Here is an 18,928-nt window from a genome sequence, read left to right as displayed (position 1 = left end):
GCCACTGAAAAAGAAGAGACATTTCAAGCGGTTGCCAAAGGGGCCCAAAAGATCCATCCCGGAAACTAAAGGGAACTAACTCTCTGTGGAGACTGAATTGACTAATGGAAAACAGGATGCAGGAGAAAAGCAGGTAGATAAATTTCCTCTTCTTCCACAGTCCCATCTACACATCTAAGGAACTGTTCCTCTGTCTAAAGATATCCTGTGTGGCCAAGCATGCACACCTGGCAAACGATCTCTCTCTAGCTCTTCGTGAAGCAGTGGCCAACAAGATAAGGTATCACCTTACATTGTTTCCTATCCTTCTCTTCACCTCCCTCTTCTCTTTTAATGCCCTGGGATTATGCCTCTCAGAAAAAACCTCAATTTTTTTTTTTTTTTTTTTTTTTGGCTGCATTGGGTCTTCGTTGCTGTGTGTGCACGGGCTTTCTCTAGTTGCGGCGAGCAGGGGCCACTCTTCATTGCAGTGCGTAGGCTTCTCATTGCGGTGGCTTCTCTTGTTGTGGAGCATGGGCTCTAGGCGCTCAGGCTTCAGTAGTTGCAGCATGCGGGCTCAGTAGTTGCGGCATACGGGCTTCAGTAGTTGTGGCTCACGGGCTCTAGAGCTCAGGCTGAGTAGTTGTGGCGCATTGGCTTAGTTGCTCCGCGGCCTGTGGGATCTTCCCAGACCAGGGTTCGAACCCGTGTCCCCTGCATTGGCAGGCGGATTCCTAACCACTGTGACACCAGGGAAGTCCAAGCCTCAACTCTTAATCCTTGTTTCAGTCTCTATTTTCTAGGGAACCCAGACGAAAAGAGTACCTACAAAAAACCTACAGTAATCACCAGGCCTAATATTAAGTGAAACACAGAAAGTTTTCCCTTTGAGATTATAAACAAAATGAGGATGTTCAATATTAACACAATGTTGAATAGAAATGGTAGTAAAAATCTGTACAGTAATGCAAGGTAATAGCCTGCAGACAAACACAAAAAAATAAATCAGTTACAAGGTTTGGAAAAGATAAAACAAAAATTCTTGATTTTCAGATGATACGGCTGTCTACATGGAAAATATAAAGGCCACAGGAGAGTAAGTAGGTTGACTGCAGCCTGATCTTCCCCCTCAGCTTTTGTTCAGTCTATCCTGTACCAGGAGTTTCTCAAGTATGGAGCTGGAATATAAGGTCTCCTAAAAAAGACTGACCTTGTGTTTTCCTGAGAAAGCATAATAGTTCTGGTTGAATCAGTCCCACAAAGCTATTGTGTAACCTGAGGACTGTCCAGAGTTGAAAAGCCTGTGCCCATTTTGAAGAATCAAGGATTATTATTAAACTTTGGTAAAAATTTTTAAAAAAAGAAAAAGAAAATACAAAGGAATCCACAGATACATTCTTAGATTTAACAAGAGTTTAGCAAGGTATATAGCTGATACAAAATTGTTATATACCTAAGGATAAATCTAACAAAAGATATGCAAGAACCTTACAGAGAAAACTACAAAATTTCATTGTGTGATATAAAGAAGACCTAAATAAATGGAGAGATACACCACAACCATGAATCAGTATTATAAGAATGTCATTTCTCCCCCAAATTGATGTACAGAGTCAATGCAATCCCAATCAAATTCTAATAGGATTTGGGAGTTTTTTGTTTGTTTTTGGTAGATTCTAAAATATACATGGAAATTCAAAAAGCTAAGAGCAGCTAAGACACTTTTTTTTAAGTTGGGAGGAGATATTCTACCAAATTCCAAAACTTATTATAATGAAAATTGTTTATAATTAGTGAAAAGATGTATAACCAGACCACTGGGACAAAATAGAGAGCCCATTAAAAGACCCACAAATAAGGACACACACATCTATTATAGACATGGCAGGACAGATCAACGGGGAAAGGAGAATCCATTCTGAAAAAATTAAAATTTCACACCATACACATATCAAGTCCAGGTGGAATATAAACCTAAACACAAAGGAGGTAGTTACAAAGTTTATTATAAATCAGATGAATATCTTAATGACCTCAGAGAATAAAATATTTCTTAAACAAGACCCCCAAAATACTAAATATTAAAAAAAAAATCCTGATATACTGCATTAAAACTTAGTTTTCAAAAGACTCCATTTTGGACTTCCCTGGCTGCCCAGTGGTTAAGACTCCACACTTCCACTGCAGGAGGCCCAGGTTCGATCCCTGGTCAGGGAACTAAGATCCCACATGCCACAACGTGCAGCCCAAAAAAGAAAAAAAAAAAAAAGTAAAAGACTCTATAAAAAGGATTAAAAAACAAACCACAGTGTAGGAAAAGATATTTGCAAAACATATAATCAATAAATGATTAATCTACTGAATACATATAAAGTTCTCACACAAATCAATAAGAAAAAGACAATCCAAAGGGAAAAAACAAGGAAGGAAAATGGCAAACTATTTAATTAGGTAACTTACAAAAGAGTAAATTCAAATGGTCAATAAACATACAAAACAGGGCTCAATCTCATTAGTTATCAAGTAAATATGTACTAAAACTTTTACAATAAGATAGCATCACGCATCCACCAGATAGGCAAAATGAAAAAGTTGGCAATACCAAGTGATGGTAACTATGCAAAGCAACATTGTGGGAGTGTAAATTTCCACAACTATCTTAGAAAACAGTTTGGCATTGCCTAATAAACTTGATGATAAATAAAACTGCTAGGACAAGCAATAAAAACCCAGCAATTCCACACCTGAGCGTACCATAGAAAAACTCATGAACATATGTACCAGAGTATATGTATAGGAATGCTCATAGCAACACTGTTTCTAATAGTCAAAAACTGGAAACAACCCAAATGTCCATCTACTGTAGAATGGAAAATTGTCGTATATTTATACAATGAAATAATATAAAGCAATGAAAATGAATGAACTTCAACTGCTTGTAACATCATGGCTGAATCTCACAGATATAATTTTGAGCAAAAGAAGTAAGACAGAAAAGCAGACAAACATACAGTATGATTCTATTTAAATGAATTCAAAAATAAAAAATTATATTGCTTAGGGATGCATTCATAGGTAGTAAAAATAAAGAAAAGCAAGGAAATGGTTATCCCAAATGTCAGGACAGCAGCTTGGAGTGCTCTGAAGCAAAGGGTAAGATTTAGAAAAGGAGAGGCAGGATATATAAAAAAAAACAACAGAACAGTTATAGAGATGGAAATGAGCAGAGCATTTGTGGGGGTAAAGTGAAAACACCAGACTGACTAGTCCAAAATGTAAGCTAGAGAATAAGCAACAAGAGAAGGACCAGATTATAGATGACTAAAATGCAAGCAGGAGTTTGGATTTAACCCCATAAGAAGCCACTACGTTTATATTTTTGAACATAAGAATGCCATGATAAAAGCTGTGTTTTAGGGAGACTTCATTTGTAACACGTTTGAATTAGAGGAGGGAGGGACTAGATCAGCCATGACCTTGTTGTGAGGCAATGAAAGATGCTCCAAGGTGGCAGGGTGGTGTTCATTCCTACACTTCTTATGCGTCCAGTTTACACAGTTTCTGTGCTAAGCACTGGAGATAAAAAGACCTAGACCAGCCCTCAAAGAGCTCTGAAAAGCAGTAGAAAAATAGGGGGAAAGGGGAAAGGAGGGCAAGCATGGGAAAGTTAAAAAGAAAAAGAAAAAAAAACTGTACCTCATGAAATCAGTGATGAACAAAAGAAAAAAGTGAAATTTTCCTAATTCTCAAGAGTTGAACGATATGTCGGGACAGTCATATGCTGAGGTTAAAATGAAGGACTCAAGTGGTATGGTCCCAAACTTTTCGGTAAAAGATGGGGTAGGGAAACAAAGATGATAAATAAGAGAAATTATTTGGAATAAGCCTCATTTCAAATGATAAGACATTAATTAATAAAAGATCAACTCTGGGGACTTCCCTGGTGGCACAGTGGATGAGACTCTGCGCTCCCAGTGCAGGGGGCCTGGGTTCCATCCCTGGTCAGGGAACTAGATCCCACATGCATGCCACAACTAAGAGTTTGCATACCACAACTGAGGAGCCCACGTGCCGCAACTAAGGAGCCCGCCTGCCACAACTGAGGAGCCTGCCTGCTGCAACTGAGGAGCCCGCCTGCCACAACTAAGACCCGGCACAACCAAATAAATAAAATTTTTTTTTTTAAAAAAAAGATCAACTCTGGACTATTCTAGTCTCCCTCTAACACTACTCTGCAGCTCAGGAGCAAGAAATAGGTTAGACATTCAGCATTAACAGTTAGTGAGATGAGTACAACAGAAGGTCAGGGAAGTGGTATATGTGTCCAAAGTTATGAAACAGGCAGCACTGAAATAGTTGATACTATGTGGAAAGGATTTACTTTGATCAGGAGTGAGATTATGAATTGAACAAAGTAGATTAAAAGATTGGGCCTATTCAGCCAGAGTTATGAACAGATTCAAGACTAAAAACAATTGAGGTTATAAATAAGCCTATATCCAGGAAATCCTACTCATGTAAGATTTTCCTCGGAAATAAAGATCTGATGAAAGCCTTTCATTAAATTCTGCTCCTTAGGCAGCAAAATGATATGAAATTAACAAAGATTAAAAAAACAAGGGTAACTTCTGGTATACTAATAGCAGCACTATTAGAAAATCTAGAACTACCACAGAAGAAAATATTTTGCAGCAAAAAAATACAGTCGAATAATAATAATTTAAGATCTGAAATCAGAGGACTAGGGTTTGAGCCTCAATTAAGGCAAATAATCTCATTCTCAGTAGGCCTCAGTTCTGCATCTGGATTATGGGAATAATAAATAACAGTAAATAACCATAATTCAAAAAGACACATGCACCCCAATGTTCACTGCAGCACTATTTACAATAACCAGGACATGGAAGCCACCTAAATGTCCATCAACAGAGGAGTGGATAAAGAAGATGTGGTACATATATACAATGGAATATTACTCAGCCACAAAAAGGAACGAAATTGGGTCATTTGCAGAGACGTGGATGGATCTAGAGACTGTCATACAGAGTGAAGTAAGTCAGAAAGAGAAAAACAGATATCATATATTAACGCATATATGTGGAACCTAGAAAAATGGTACAGATGAAGCGGTCTGCAAGGCAGAAATAGAGACACAGATGTAGAGAACAAACGTATGGACACCAAGGGGGGAAAGTTGGGGGGGGGGGATGAACTGGGAGATTGGGATTGACATATATACACTAATATGTATAAAATAGATAACTAATAAGAACCTGCTGTATAGCACAGGGAACTCCACTGTACAGTAGAAACTAACACAACATTTTAAAACAACTATATCCCAATAAAAATAAACAAATAAATAAATAACAGTAAATAATATAGGAATAATAGCAGCAGCTAACATTTTTTGAATGCTTATTATGTTTCAGGCACATTTCTAAGTGTCTTACATGTATTATCTCATTTAATTCTTAAATTAACCCTACAGAGGTTTTTAGCTCCACTTTACTGATGAGCAAACCAAGACAAAGAGGTTAAGATCAACTGCCCAGAATTACACAGCTATTACTTGGTATAGGTAGAATTTCAACCTGGGTGATGTGACCTAGAGCCTACCTTCTTTACTATGTTATTCTGCCCTCTGGGTTATGAAGATGAGAATGTGGTAAAAAGTGTTTTAAGTATACACAAATGTTCTTCATTACAGCTGAGTATCAAGTGATATGACAAAATAATCCAAACAAAATCCTAGATCATTTATCTACAATCAACATTCCATAAATTGTACCTATTATACACTAGGGCGTGATTACAAAGGTTAACAAGGCATATGCCTTGTCCTCAAAAAGTAGGGAGAACAGGGACTTCCCTGGAGGCTCAGTAGTTAAGAATCCGCCTGCCAATGCAGGGGACATGAGTTCGATCCCTGGTCCGGGAAGATCCCACATGCCACGGAGCAACTAAACCCATGTGCCACAACTACTGAGCCTGCATGCCACAACTACTGAAGCCCGTGCGCCTAGAGCCTGTGCTCTACACCAAGAGAAGCCACTGCAATGAAAAGCCTGTGCACCGCAACAAAGAATAGCCCCCGCTCACCACAACTAGAGAAAGCCCACGCAGAGCAACAAAGATCCAACGCAGCCATACATACATACATAAATGTAGGGAGAACAGACAAGAGGCAATACTTGACATGAAGTCTGCTTTTCTATGATGAGCCAAGGTTAGTAGCACAATCAGTGATGCAGAATAAAGAGCTTTGAGAAATCACCAAATCACAGCCTCAAAAAATAACAGCACTAAATGCAAAGGACTAGGAAATAACTGAGCCAGAAAAGAAATCAGTATAATTCTTTTCAAAGTAAAGGTTTCTGAAAAATCATAAAGCTTTAAAAAAGAAAAATAAGTTTTCCAGTAGCAACAGGCTTTTCACAGAGCAACAAAGTTCATACAGGTATATCACAAAAAGGATTATTACTTCCAAATAATAGTCCTAGGCCATATTATAAATCCTGTAATAATAAAAAAAAATAGTGATACTTACTGTGCACTTATTATCTAAAAAGCACTGTCATAAGCGTTTTATACGTATGGATTTATTTAATCCTTACAACAATCCTATAAGGTGAATCCTACTATTAACCCCATTTTATAGATAGGGAAAATGAGGCAAAAGTGAGGGGAAGTAACTCGCCCAAGTTTACACAATGGGGGGCAGTGCTAGGATGTCAAACCAGGCAGTCTGTCTCCAGAGTTGTGCTATACTTCCCCCAGCAGGAAACTAAGAAGCAGAACAAGAATTTATTCAGAGGTATTATTCAGCCATATTTGGTAACTTGGAGGAAAGTACCTTTCATTCACAATAAGCAGATAATAATTCATCATCTATAGCAGTTCTGTCCTTGGTCTTCCATCCAGATTAAGCCTGTGCATTCCTCCTCAACTATCTCATCTACTCCTCTGGCTTTAATTACAATCTACTTGCTGATGACTCCCAAATCTAGATCTCCAACCCAATCTCTCTTCTGCACCTTAAACCTGTACCAACAGCCTCATAGACACTTCTCTTTGAATGCTCCATGAGCACCTCAAAATCTACATGTCCAAAACTGAATCATCATCTCCATCCCACCTCATTTCCCACCCTCACACCCATTCTTCCTCCTGTCCTCCCTTATCTCAACAACTGCCTCCATCCTGGTTGCCCAAGTCAGAAACTTGGATGTCCTCCCAGACTCTTCAGTCTTCCTCACCTTCCTTATCCAAGCAGTCATCAATCACTGCCATGCCTACGTCCTAAGTATCTCTCCAATCAATGCATGTCTCTTCATTTCCATTGCCTTACTTACTTTTATAACTTTACATGGCTATACTAATTTGAATTTTTTTGTTGTTTTGCAAAACTGGTTATCTTTTTTTCTTGTGTTTTGTCATGTCCTATCTGAGAACAAATTCCATGAATGGAGAACAGACATTGTATGTATTTCACACCTAACTCCCCAATGTGCACTTTCTTGATCAGCACAATGTTCTCAGAGATAAGCTTTTGGTTCTATTTAAGAGAAATTAATACTAAGCATGCATGTCAAGTAATACATTTATTTTTAAATGGCACTGCCTTCAGAAACAAAACCATTATTTTACAAAAAAAATTTTTTTAAAGAACAAAAGTAAGAATTTCCTATTAAGTCTATCACAGCTCCCTAGGTTATACTAATTATTGTTAAGTGTTCCGTGAGAGCTAGTAAAGGCCATACACTGTACTAAACCCTTTACACAAATTATTCCGTTTAATGTTCACAACAACTCTATGAGCTGGGTACCATTTTTTTTTACCCATTTTCCAGACAAGTAAAGCTTAAGAGAACTTAAACAATTTGGCCAAGGTGCCAACTTAGAAAATAAGAGTCAGGATTTAAGCCCGTGGTCACAGTCTGAGCTTATGCTTTTAAGCACTTGCTATTTTGTCTCTTAAGGAGAAAATGAAATATGTGTTTTAAAGCTCGAAAGAAAAAAAAAAAAAAAAGCACAAAGCTTAAATGAAAGAGATGTTAGTTTTAAATGAAAAAGTGCCAAAATAGAGTAACACTATGGAAGTTCAAGCAGTTAAGAAACGACCTGTTTGGTAGGTCCAAAAATCTTTAATAAACATCAGCAAACTAAAAAGATCCAGAGTCACAGAAATACAATTGTCTAAAAAGTAATACATTCGAATGTTTCTTTCTTCTCTTAGGACTTCAGATTAACAGAAATATGGTCTTATTACACAAAAAATGTCTAGTGTCATACACACTGATATATTCCACAATGAAAGTCTACAAATATTAGAATCCTCCACCGTAATTCAATTTTTAGTTTTAGGGGGGGGAAGGTGGCAACTTCCCCACCCCAAGTAGGTGAAAAGCTCAGAAACCTCAACCTTGATCGCTTGCTCATTGCTAGACTCCTAAAGCACGAGTCAAAGGGCCGGTGTATAAAGAACACTGCCTATCATCCATCTTCCTCTGGAGCTATGAAAAACACAGGCGCAGTTTACATTCACACGCTACTAGGATCAAGCTCCAGCCTACAATTCGTCAGATCGGGCAGCTGGACACCGAAGGTGCAGACCACAAGCTCTCAACTTTTCATTTAGGCCGTACGTTTTCGATTCTGGGTGCACGAGCCCACTCTGAATTGGACCCCTGGGTGCAAAGAGGATTCCTGTCAGATTTCTGGGAAGGGTGAGAGGCTTGAAGAAGGGGCGGCCTCGCACCGGCCGGGAGCCCGCCGCGCGCCGAATCTTTTGTTGGGGTGGAGACGAGGGCGGACCCCCGCACCCTCCAGAGGGGCAACGGGGGTGGGCGGGGAGAGGGAGAGGGAAAGGGCCCCGGCCAGCCCGGGGGTGGGGACACAAAGAATTTGGGAAGCGCCGAGCGCCCGGCCGACGAGCTTCCCCCGCCCGCCCTTCAATAAGCCGCCGCGAACTCCAGGCCCGGGGGCCCGAGGAGCCGGCGGAGGCGGGCGCACGGGGCTCTCAGTGCCCCTGGACTAGGCGCGGGCTAAAGGCCGGGTTCGGAGGGCGGCGCCAGGCCTCGGCGGCCGCCGCGAACCCCCTCCGCTCCTCCGCCCAGCGGCCGACCAGGCCGCGGGATCCCGGCGTCCGCGTCGCCACACCCACCCGCCTCCTAGGCCCGGGCCGGGAGGACTCTCCGACTCTTCCCCCGGCTACGGCGGCGCGCCCCACGCCCCAGATTTACCTACTGATCTTCTGGGCAAAGGCGCGGCGTTCGGCCATGGCTGCTAAGGCGGCTGCGGCGGTCTGGGCGCGGACGGGCGGGCGCGTGCCTCCTCACTCGCGCTCCCTCCTTCGCCGCCTCCGCCAGTCCCTGCTCCGGACCCGGGAGGCTGGGGCTGGCGGCCGGAGCCGGGAACGAGCCCGGCCGTAATGCTCCTGAGAGGCGCGCAGCAAGAAACCGCTCCTCCCCCCCAGCGCGTCAATCCCCTCGGGAACCCTGGCTTCGGAACGCAGCTGCGGCCCACGGAAGCGAAGAGGAAGACTGGGGCGTGGAGGGAGCGAGCCGCAGGCTCTGGCCTCCCGGCTGCCGCGGGGCCCGCATGACCGAGAGGACGCAAAGAGAAGCTAGAGAGGGGCCAGCGACCTGGCGAAGCAAGAGAATAAGATAACCGAGCTCGTGGGGGGGGGAGCCTGGCTCTCCCGAAAAGGAACGGAAGGAAATGGAAGATGGGCTTTGCCAAGGCGGCTGTACTTTGCCGCCCGGGATGGCTGGGTCCACGTTCCTGCAGCACCCATCTCCGAGTAGTTGAAAGCACTTTCTGTTCTGCTGCGACCTTGTGATTGGTTTTTTCTTACAGAAAAAGAGCCAGAAAAGAGCTTTCTCCTGCAGAGGTAACGATAATAATAGTTGACTTGTGGTGCTAAGCCAGGCACTGGATTAAAGTTTTACATGCATGCATGATTTTACTTAATCTTCACAACAGCTCTTGGAAGTAAATTATTATCCTCATTTTAGAGAAAAGGAATTTGGTTCAGAGAAACTAAGTGACTGGCCCCGGGTCACACAGATGGTAACCTCTTCAACCGAAGTTCAAACCCTGAGCCCAAGCCTTTTCTTTGAAGACACGTGTTTCCCCGTTAGTAACACTCTTCCTGAGACTACTACGTATCCCTTTTGAATCTCATTTTTCATGTATATATATGTTGAACCAGATGAGCGCTAATGTACTTTACCATTTTGATATTCTGTTAAGTAATCTGTATATTTACCAATCAAACTGATCTTGCCCATCAAATCCTATAAAACAGGGATTAGCAGAAATCATGTTTCATTATTCTGTTGTAATCCCAGTGTCTAATGTGTTTGGCTCCTAATGCATATTTGCTGATTACTCATGTTACGGTGAAACTAAGAAAAATACCTTGGTTTCTTTAGTACCTTTCTCTTAAGTGTTGCAAGAATTTAATATGTGTATTTATTTATTTATTTATTTATTTATTATGGTCTTGCTGTGTCCTTGTGAAGTATGTTGGATACTTCTTTTCCTCTCTTTTACAGTTAGAAAGTCAGCAGCATGGAGCCATTAGTTCATTTGCCCAGAGTCACACATTGAGTCAGAGGTGAAAGCCTCAATTAGTCAGATCCATAACTTCCTGTCAGATCCACAGTGCTCTAACCAGTGTGGAAGACTTCATTTATTTTGTGTAACAATGCTCATTCCAGTAAAGGTGGTCTATTCAAAGAGGTACATATGTAGCTTCTTGCCAAGTGTAGTACAAAGTGCTGTTCTCAGGATGTTTGAGTCCATTGGGAAACATGAAACAGCTACTCAAAGAACTACATGTCAAGGCTAACACTGTATGCTGGCCTTTAAGACCCTCCATGATAGGAACCCAATCTTATGCTGCCACCTCCTTACTATGTGACCTTGAGCAAGTTACTTAACCTCAACTCTAAAACAGGGTAATAATTGTACCTACTTGAAAGAGTATTATGAGGATTCATTGAGTTAATTCACACACAGTTCTTAGAACAGGGCCTGGCATATGGTTAAGTACTATACATATTAGCTGCTGTTATTATTATCACTGTTATTATCATTATTCATCCTACCCTTAAGCTTGTCCTGGGTGCTTGATAGTCGCTGAATCGTTGGTCTGCTCTCATGCTCCCAGCCAGATGTTATATGCCTTTATCTCTGCTCTCCAAACATCTTTTCACTACTCTCTCAGAGAAATGACCACATTTTACTTTGAATGGTTCTTTGTGTACATGACTCACTAGTTGCCAAAGTGTCTGAAAGGACATTGCGTGCACTGTGCAGCTTGGTGGGAACATTTAGAGCAGGAAGAGGACAAGCTGTAAGCAGGCTAGACAGAGTCTGGGGAATACTTCAAGCAAGAATGGTGGTCCCCACCTCTGGGGAACAGCTGACGTCACAGACAAGTCCAGTGTGGGCAGGTATCCATGTCCCACAGGAGTCCAGTCTCAGGGATATGTGTGGAGCTCAACAGAGGGACTGAGAGGGGAATTGTTTTGGCTGACCGGCGTCCATGCTCCCCACACTACCCACTGTGTGTGTGTGCACACCCGCACATACAGCCCACACACAGGTCTCAATCCACCAGTCTCAATCACCACACTTCTATGGAGCAAATTCCCCCAGCCCAGTTTCAAGGATGAGCATTGGCCTAGGCCTGGCCAAGCCGAGCAGCACATTCCCCTGGCTTCTGTAACTGGTTTAGGGGTAGGCACATGAGTCAAGCCAAGACTGTTGGGCCCAATCAAAAGTAAAATTTGCATTTGCTGTACTAGTGGCCTCCATTTAAAGAAGACCTGCCTGCGAGTGAAGCCAAACACAGCAGAGAGGAGAGCAAAAGATGGAAAAAGACTCCTTATAACATTACTTGAGCCTTGGACTTTGCAGTAACATGAACTGATAAAGTGCTAGGGGGAGGGGTGCCTTGTTTTGTTTCTGTTTTGTTTTTGCTTAAGCTAATTTGAGTTGGGTTTTCCTGTCATTAGCAAACAGGAAAAATTAGTGCTAAAACAGGAAAAATTCAAGAAGCTACGTATAAGTTCTAGATAGTATCAGTTCTCAGCATCAGGTGAAGACAAGATGTTCATTTCATATGAGGTGGAGAAAACTGGATGGAGTTTAACTCCATGTTTAACCCAGTTAAAACTTTGTGGAGAGGCTCATTGGAACTCTGGGAGCACCAATGGCCCAGCCATTGACTGGAATTCAGAACCCAAGTTCCCCACTGATAGAAAGATACTGGCAAAGGAATTACCAAGGGCCAGGACCAACTTGGCTGAATAGCCTTAAAATAGTTAGTTTTAGGTGAGAAAGCCTCAGGACACTTTTCTCACTAGATGTACACAGTGTTCTAAAGTCCTTCAAGCAGAAAACTTAGGGATACAGCAGGAAAAAAGAAAAAAGGGAGGAAAGTCACATTCGTTTCAATTTTTAACTTTTATTGGGCTCAAGTTTCCACCTTTAATATAGCACTAAGGAGCGTAATGGTTGTGGCAAGGTCAAGGTTCTAAGGCCACAGTACAAACGGGCAGTTTTTGTGTCGTAAGGAATAAAATTCTGGCTTTGCGGGCAGAATGTATTCTCTTTGGAGATTTCTGGGGCGGGTGGTTAGGGAGTGCTTTCTTTTTTTCAGGCTTGAGCTTTTGTGAAGCACTACTGGATTCATGCAATAAGAGCAACATGGGGCTCCCTCCAATGAAGGCTCTAGGAGGGCCAAAGTAGTGGCCTGGAGGAAGGGAGGACTCAGCCATGCCACTTAGGCTTACCTCAGTCCCAAACTGAAGCCTGGGAGTTGGGCACAAAGTCCAAGCTAGGGATGCTTTGGCTGCCTTGTCCTCTGTCATTCACTCTCCCCTACTACCTAGCAAATGGGATTTTTGCAAGGGACAATTCAGGGATCCTAAACCTGGCCACGCTTCACAACTAATAGCACCCATGTTTACCCTGTTATAATGCTTGATACATTATTCAATTATTGCCCATTTATCCATGTACGCCATCACACTTGATCTCCTGTTCACCATCGTATTTTCAGTATCTAACACACTGCCCGATACATTATAATCACTCAGTAAATATTTCTGAGTGAATTAATGCCATGGACTAAAGTATTTTGAGATCCTGCCCTAATTTACATTTCCCCCAAAGCAGAGCTTGAGACACAACTTGGAAGCAGGCAGTTTATTAGGGAAGAGATCCTAGAAGCTGGAGAGAGGGAGTAGAGAGAGTCGACTAGAGAAGAGAAAGCCGGTAAAGGGGGCATTATTGAGTGTTAGCACAGTGGGCTACAAAGCTTAATCCTGCCTGCCACCCTCCGGAGAACTGTTTAGTATGCACTTCAGAATTGGCCCTGTGAGGTTGAGTATTTAGCTACCCTTGGTTGAAGGCTGATCCTCGGGACATTAACTACTCCCACACTCCATGCTGCAAAAAGCTGAGCGATATGGTAGGTGCTTCAGGTAGGAAGCCATCCGTGTGCATAACTGTCCACCATAGCTGCAGCTAAAATCAGAGATGAGCTGTGGGGAAGAAGTATGAAGCGCCAATAGTTTCTATTACAGACCCCCTGCAAGTGACACAGGGACTACAGTTAACAATCCTCCTAAAACAGAATGTATGCCCCTCATGGTTCTTTAGCTGGGAAGGGCCCAAAGGCCAGCCTACCCCAATCAAAATGGCCTGAAATGTAGGCTCAGTGCCCACTTTAAAAACAAGCTCAAGTTATGTCTCTTCTGAATGAGCTGTATTCCAAGGTAGTCATATTTGATGAGGGAAAGTTATTTTAGAAGAATTTGAGCTAACAAATGCAGAGGTAGTGTAGACTCTGGTGAAATAGTGAATCTAGATCTGTACTATCCATTAACCGCTTGTCACATGTGACCATTTACTTTTAAGTTAATTAAAATTTGAGTCATTTTTCAGTTGTATTAGGCATATTTCAAGTACTCAATAGCCACATGTGATTAGAGGCTGCCATATTGGACAGTGTACAGATAGAACATTTCCATCATCATAGAAAGTTCTATTGGACAGCACTGACCCAAACATTATAGCTGATAAACCATTAAATAAGAGCCTGTTGGAGAATTTTAAATGGTTGGGTTAGGCCAGTAAGAACAGAATCCACTGATTAATCTTAACATCACAAAAAATTCAATCAGTCACTGGATTCCTCCTCATGTGATGTAAAGAGGAGATGTTTAGGATGTATACAGTACCACCTATGAAATATTTCTGTCAGAAGTTTAAACCCAAATCTGATCAAGCCTCTGGATCTAATTATGAGCCTATAGAAAATATAGGGGTTGGGGGAACATGTTAAATAATACCCTAGGGTTGCAATTAGCAAAAATGAGAATATGGTAAATTGTACAGGACATAATGACCTGGTTCCTTCAAGAAATAAGTAGCGAGGAATTTTTAAAAGATTAAAAATAGAATAAAAGCACAAGCAACAAAAGGTGAATTGGACATCATCAAAATTAACAACTTTTGTGCTTCAAAAGACACCACCATCAAGGAAATGAAAAAACAAACCAAAGAATGGGAGAAAATTTTTGCAAATCATTTGTCTCATAAGAGACTTCTGTCTAGAATATATAAACGACTCATATATCAATAATAAAAAGACAAATAACCTAATTATATTGATTTTATTTTTTTTAAACAATACTGCAGTTTATCAAAAGACACATAAGAAATTTCAACTCTCATGTCTTTGACAGTTATAAAAATCAATATTTTGGCTAAGTTATAAACATGTTTATAATGCAATTATATGCAATTGCATAACTCTAGTAATGCTAATGACAGCTCTAAGATCAGAATAGGTTTTTAAAAAACACTAAAAACATAAAAATATGTAGCCCCATTATTTACCTGTAGAACGTGTTGAATTTATGCCTAAATTTCAGCATTTACTATATCACCATTGCTCTAACTTTAAAAATCACGTCCAAAGGATAAGGCAAAACCACCTAAGAATTGGCATATTTGTTTATTTCTCAATTTGTGAAAATGTCCTTAATTTGTTGATGTAGCAAACAAATTTCAACTCTGATTGCTATGCAAAAGAACAGAAGATAATCTGCTTTGCAACGAACTTTAAAGTTCAATTGCACACAGGCAACATGCTATATATGAAAAAATTACTAACTGAACTACAGGTATTAAATACTGAAAAAAGTTAACAGTTTATTATAATTTATTTTATTTAACAATCTAGGAAGTTTGCAGCCATCAGCAGTTCCAGTGCAATTTCAGGTGCAATTGGAAATTCAGGAATCTCCGTGGAGCTGTTAGTGTAGCGAACCTTGTAGGTAAAATACATGCATACTTTTGACAGCACATGTGAAGGGATCTCTCTAAAATTGACTTCATTCGTTTCGTTCTCAGCAAATTGACCTGGGCCACTCAACATGGCTTTTATTGTTCCTGATGTTAGAGCATGTTCTCTTTTTACAATAAATTCATGACCATCCGAAGATATCAATTTGACATACATGGCATCAGGGCCCTCACAGCCATCATAGGTTTTCTCTTCTCCATCCATTATGTTCTTATGAAATTCTACTTTGCGTCCACAGGAACTTTAGTAGTTTCTCGTCAGCCCCGCAGCAACCGCAGCCACCGCACCGGGTCCACGCGCACCGCCACAGCCCCTACACCAGGGCCGCCACAGCCCCTACACCAGGGCCGCCCCCCCCCCAATTTTAAAATGAGGAAACGATTTGAATAGTCGTTTCTCCAAAGAAGATAGGCAGATGGCCAATACACATATGAATAAAGTGTTCAACATCATTAGCCATCAGGGAAATGCAAATCAAAACTACAGAGAAATATCACTTCACACCCATTAGGATGACTAGCATCAAAAGGACAGATATTGGGCTTCCCTGATGGCGCAGTGGTTGAGAGTCTGCCTGCTAATGCAGGGGACACGGGTTCGAGCCCTGGTCTGGGAAGATCCCACATGCCGCGGAGCAACTGGGCCCGTGAGCCACAAGTACTGAGCCTGCGCGTCTGGAGCCTGTGCTCCGCAACAAGAGAGGCCGCGATAGTGAGAGGCCCGCGCATCGCGATGAAGAGTGGCCCCCACTTGCCACAACTAGAGAAAGCCCTCGCACAGAAACGAAGACCCAACACAGCCATAAATAAATAAATAAATAAATATTTTTAAAAAAAAGGACAGATATTAATAAGTGTTGATGAGGATGTGGAGAAATTGGAACCCCCTTATACTGCTGATGGGAATGTAAAATGGTGCAGCTACTCTGGAAAACGGTCTAGCAGGTCCTCAACATGTTTAAATATAGAGTCACCATGTGACACAGAAATTCCATTCTTAGGTATATACCCAGGAGAAATGAAGACATATGTCCACACAAAAACTTGCACATGAAATGTTTATAGCAGCATTGTTCACAATAGCCAAAAAAGTGGAAACAACCCAAATGCCAATCAACTGACGAATGGATAAAATGTGGTATATCCATACAATGGAATATTATTTGACAATAAAAAGAAATAAAGCACTGATACATGCTACAACATGGATGGATCTTGAAAACATTATGCTAAGTGAGAGAAGCCAGACACAAAAGGTCACAAGTTATATGAAACGTGTGGAATAGACAAAGCCATAGAGACAGAAAGTAGTTTAGTTCTTCCCAGGGGCTGAGAGAAAGGGAGAATGGAGAATGACTGCTAATGGCTTTAACGTTTCTTTTGGGGGTGATTAAAATGTTCTATAATTAATCGTGATGGTTGTACAACTCTGTGAATATACTAAAATCTATGTAAATTTTACACTTTAAATGGGTGCATTGTATGGAATGTGAATTACATCTTGAGCTGATTTTATTCACAACACTCTGACACCAAATATGTGGAGTTTTTTTCCCCACACCAACCAATTCTCCAACTCTCCAAACACCAGCTGGGTGTCTGTAGTTCATTTCAGTTCTAACACAACCTACCTGGGTTTTGCATAGACCCCACAAGTTAAGAGCTCAATCCTTCAAGATTACCCCCACCTAAGAAGACAGCTGCAAGTCATAGGTTACCACTTGTAATTCTGACCAACCGGCTATAAATTCAGTGGGCTCCCACAATCCCCTTCGCAGTTTCAATACTTTGCTAGAATGGTTCACATAAATATATTAAGTGATAGTAAGAAGTATTATTTTCTGGGTATCTTCCCTTTGTTCCTCCAGAACCGCTCTCCACCCTACTCTCTGCTCCAGAAGGCTGGCCTCTACGGATTATATCAGTAGGGCTCCCATGCCCTTTAGCCATTAGATGGACCAGGCCAGTGAGAACTACTAGCAAAAGAAGAGAGGGAGGGAGGAGAGTAATGTCAGGGTACCATTCCCCTGTCTCCCTCCCTGCAAGATCACCCTACTGTGTCTCTTGACCAAAGGTCATTGCTTTTTTCAGTGTAGCCCACTCTATAGATTCTTTCTTTTTCCAGGTTCTGGTAACCACTCCCTCCCCATATCCTTATGGGTCTGGAGGTGGTACCAACTCAGTCACTTACCCTAGGTTACTGTACTATACCTTGTGGTTCCCCTATACCCACAACCTTTAAATAAACCCTCTTAAAGTTATCTTATTTGAGTGTATCCTCTGTTTCCTGTTGAAACCTTGATTTAAGTGCGATAAGGGTTTTGCGGTTGTACAAAAGGAAGTGGGGTGGGGGGATCTTTTATTCCTTTAAGATACATTCTGAAATGTTTATTAACGAACTGATATAAGGTCTGGAATTTGCTTTAAAAATAATCCAACATGATTGATGTTTAGTAGGTACAGAGTTTCAGAATTAAAAGATGAAAGAGTTTCAGAGATCTGTTGTACAACAATGTGAATATACTATTGAACTTTATACTTAAAAATGATTAAGATGGTAAATTTAATGTTATGTACTTTTTACCACACACACAAAAATGATAATCCAACGTGGGCTTACGTTGATAATTGTTGAAGCTGGGTGATGGGAGCATGGGGATTCATTACCTCATTCTTTTTAAGCTGAAAGAAAGAAAAGAAAACAGTCCCAAATTAGTATGATATCAGAAGGGAGAAGACAACCCGCTGATTAGAGAAGATAGAAAGAGATTTGAAAGCTCAGAGAATGAATCTATCATGTAGCCAGACTAAAAGGCCTAAGAAGCTAGGGGTTAAAGAAATAAAGCAAGTAGAGGTAACATTGGGGCAAGGGCCAGCTTGAAACCAATTTCAGGGGTACCCTATTGTGCCATTCTTATTTCATGTCACTAAGCTAGGATCTGAAACCTGATGGGGATTATTGATCTGGATTTGGGCCCAGATGAGGCCAATGTTCTTTAGGAACAGTAGGGTAGATCTGGAACAAGCAGGTCTGACACAGAAAGGAAGGAGAAGCACCAAAGTTCAAAAGAGTTGGAGTCATGGAAAGGTTCTGTCAGGTAGGAGATCCTATGTGTTGTAGGGTGTGGGGAATGACTAAGAGGAGAGAGAACAATTGAAAATCTGAAAGAGACACTTGATAACCTTGAGATAAAGAGGTACCTTTCATTTGCTACCTGGGGAGGGAAGAAAAGGATGGAAAATCACACAGCATTGTAGAGGTAGAAATAAGAGAAATTGAGGGAGCTACCTTCAGACAGCATTCCATTTTCTCACTAAATGTAACCATGTAATGCCGGTATATTCATTTTCAATCACTGTATAACCAAAGGTGACCATTGTCATACATTCATCACATAATATAACCTATCAAGTGAGTGCCTATCTCGTATCCACAAGTCCTGCCCACATGCTTGGGGAAGGCTTATACAAAACATGTATACCAGGGGCAGGAATCTGGGGGACCATCTTAGAATTCTGCCTACCACAACCAGGAAAGGATGGGAATCGTGGATGTATG

General features: G+C 41.3%; 1 protein-coding gene, 1 long non-coding RNA gene and 1 pseudogene across 9 annotated transcripts in view; 1 reads left to right on the top strand and 2 right to left on the bottom strand.

Moving 5' to 3' along the window:
* The window catches only part of DOCK7 (dedicator of cytokinesis 7), a 184,685-nt gene extending 175,284 nt beyond the window's left edge, over positions 1 to 9,401 (bottom strand). For 4 of the 7 annotated variants that reach the window (XM_082453122.1, XM_082453123.1, XM_082453125.1 and 1 more), the window contains exon 1: positions 9,225 to 9,401. In XM_082453122.1, coding sequence (XP_082309248.1) covers positions 9,225 to 9,262 — 38 coding nt within the window. In that variant the 5' untranslated portion in view covers positions 9,263 to 9,401. The remainder of the gene's footprint in view (positions 1 to 9,224) is intronic. The other 3 variants (XM_082453120.1, XM_082453121.1, XM_082453124.1) reach the window with 2 other exon arrangements.
* A 349-nt stretch (positions 9,402 to 9,750) lies between these two features.
* LOC309657151 lies at positions 9,751 to 12,089 on the top strand. Its single transcript, XR_014261673.1, has 2 exons — positions 9,751 to 9,874; positions 9,999 to 12,089. It is a non-coding gene; the product is annotated as an uncharacterized lncRNA (long non-coding RNA).
* Positions 12,090 to 15,208: 3,119 nt separating this feature from the next.
* LOC309657081 (elongin-C pseudogene) lies at positions 15,209 to 15,709 on the bottom strand (annotated as a pseudogene). The gene has a single exon. The product of its transcript is annotated as an elongin-C pseudogene (transcript).
* Positions 15,710 to 18,928: the final 3,219 nt, after the last annotated feature.

This window comes from Balaenoptera physalus (assembly GCF_965194825.1).
Source record: "Balaenoptera physalus genome assembly, chromosome: 1".
In the NCBI taxonomy this organism is placed as follows: domain Eukaryota; kingdom Metazoa; phylum Chordata; class Mammalia; order Artiodactyla; family Balaenopteridae; genus Balaenoptera; species Balaenoptera physalus.
Note: the sequence above shows the minus strand (reverse complement) of the source record. Positions and strands in the feature narration are given on the sequence as shown.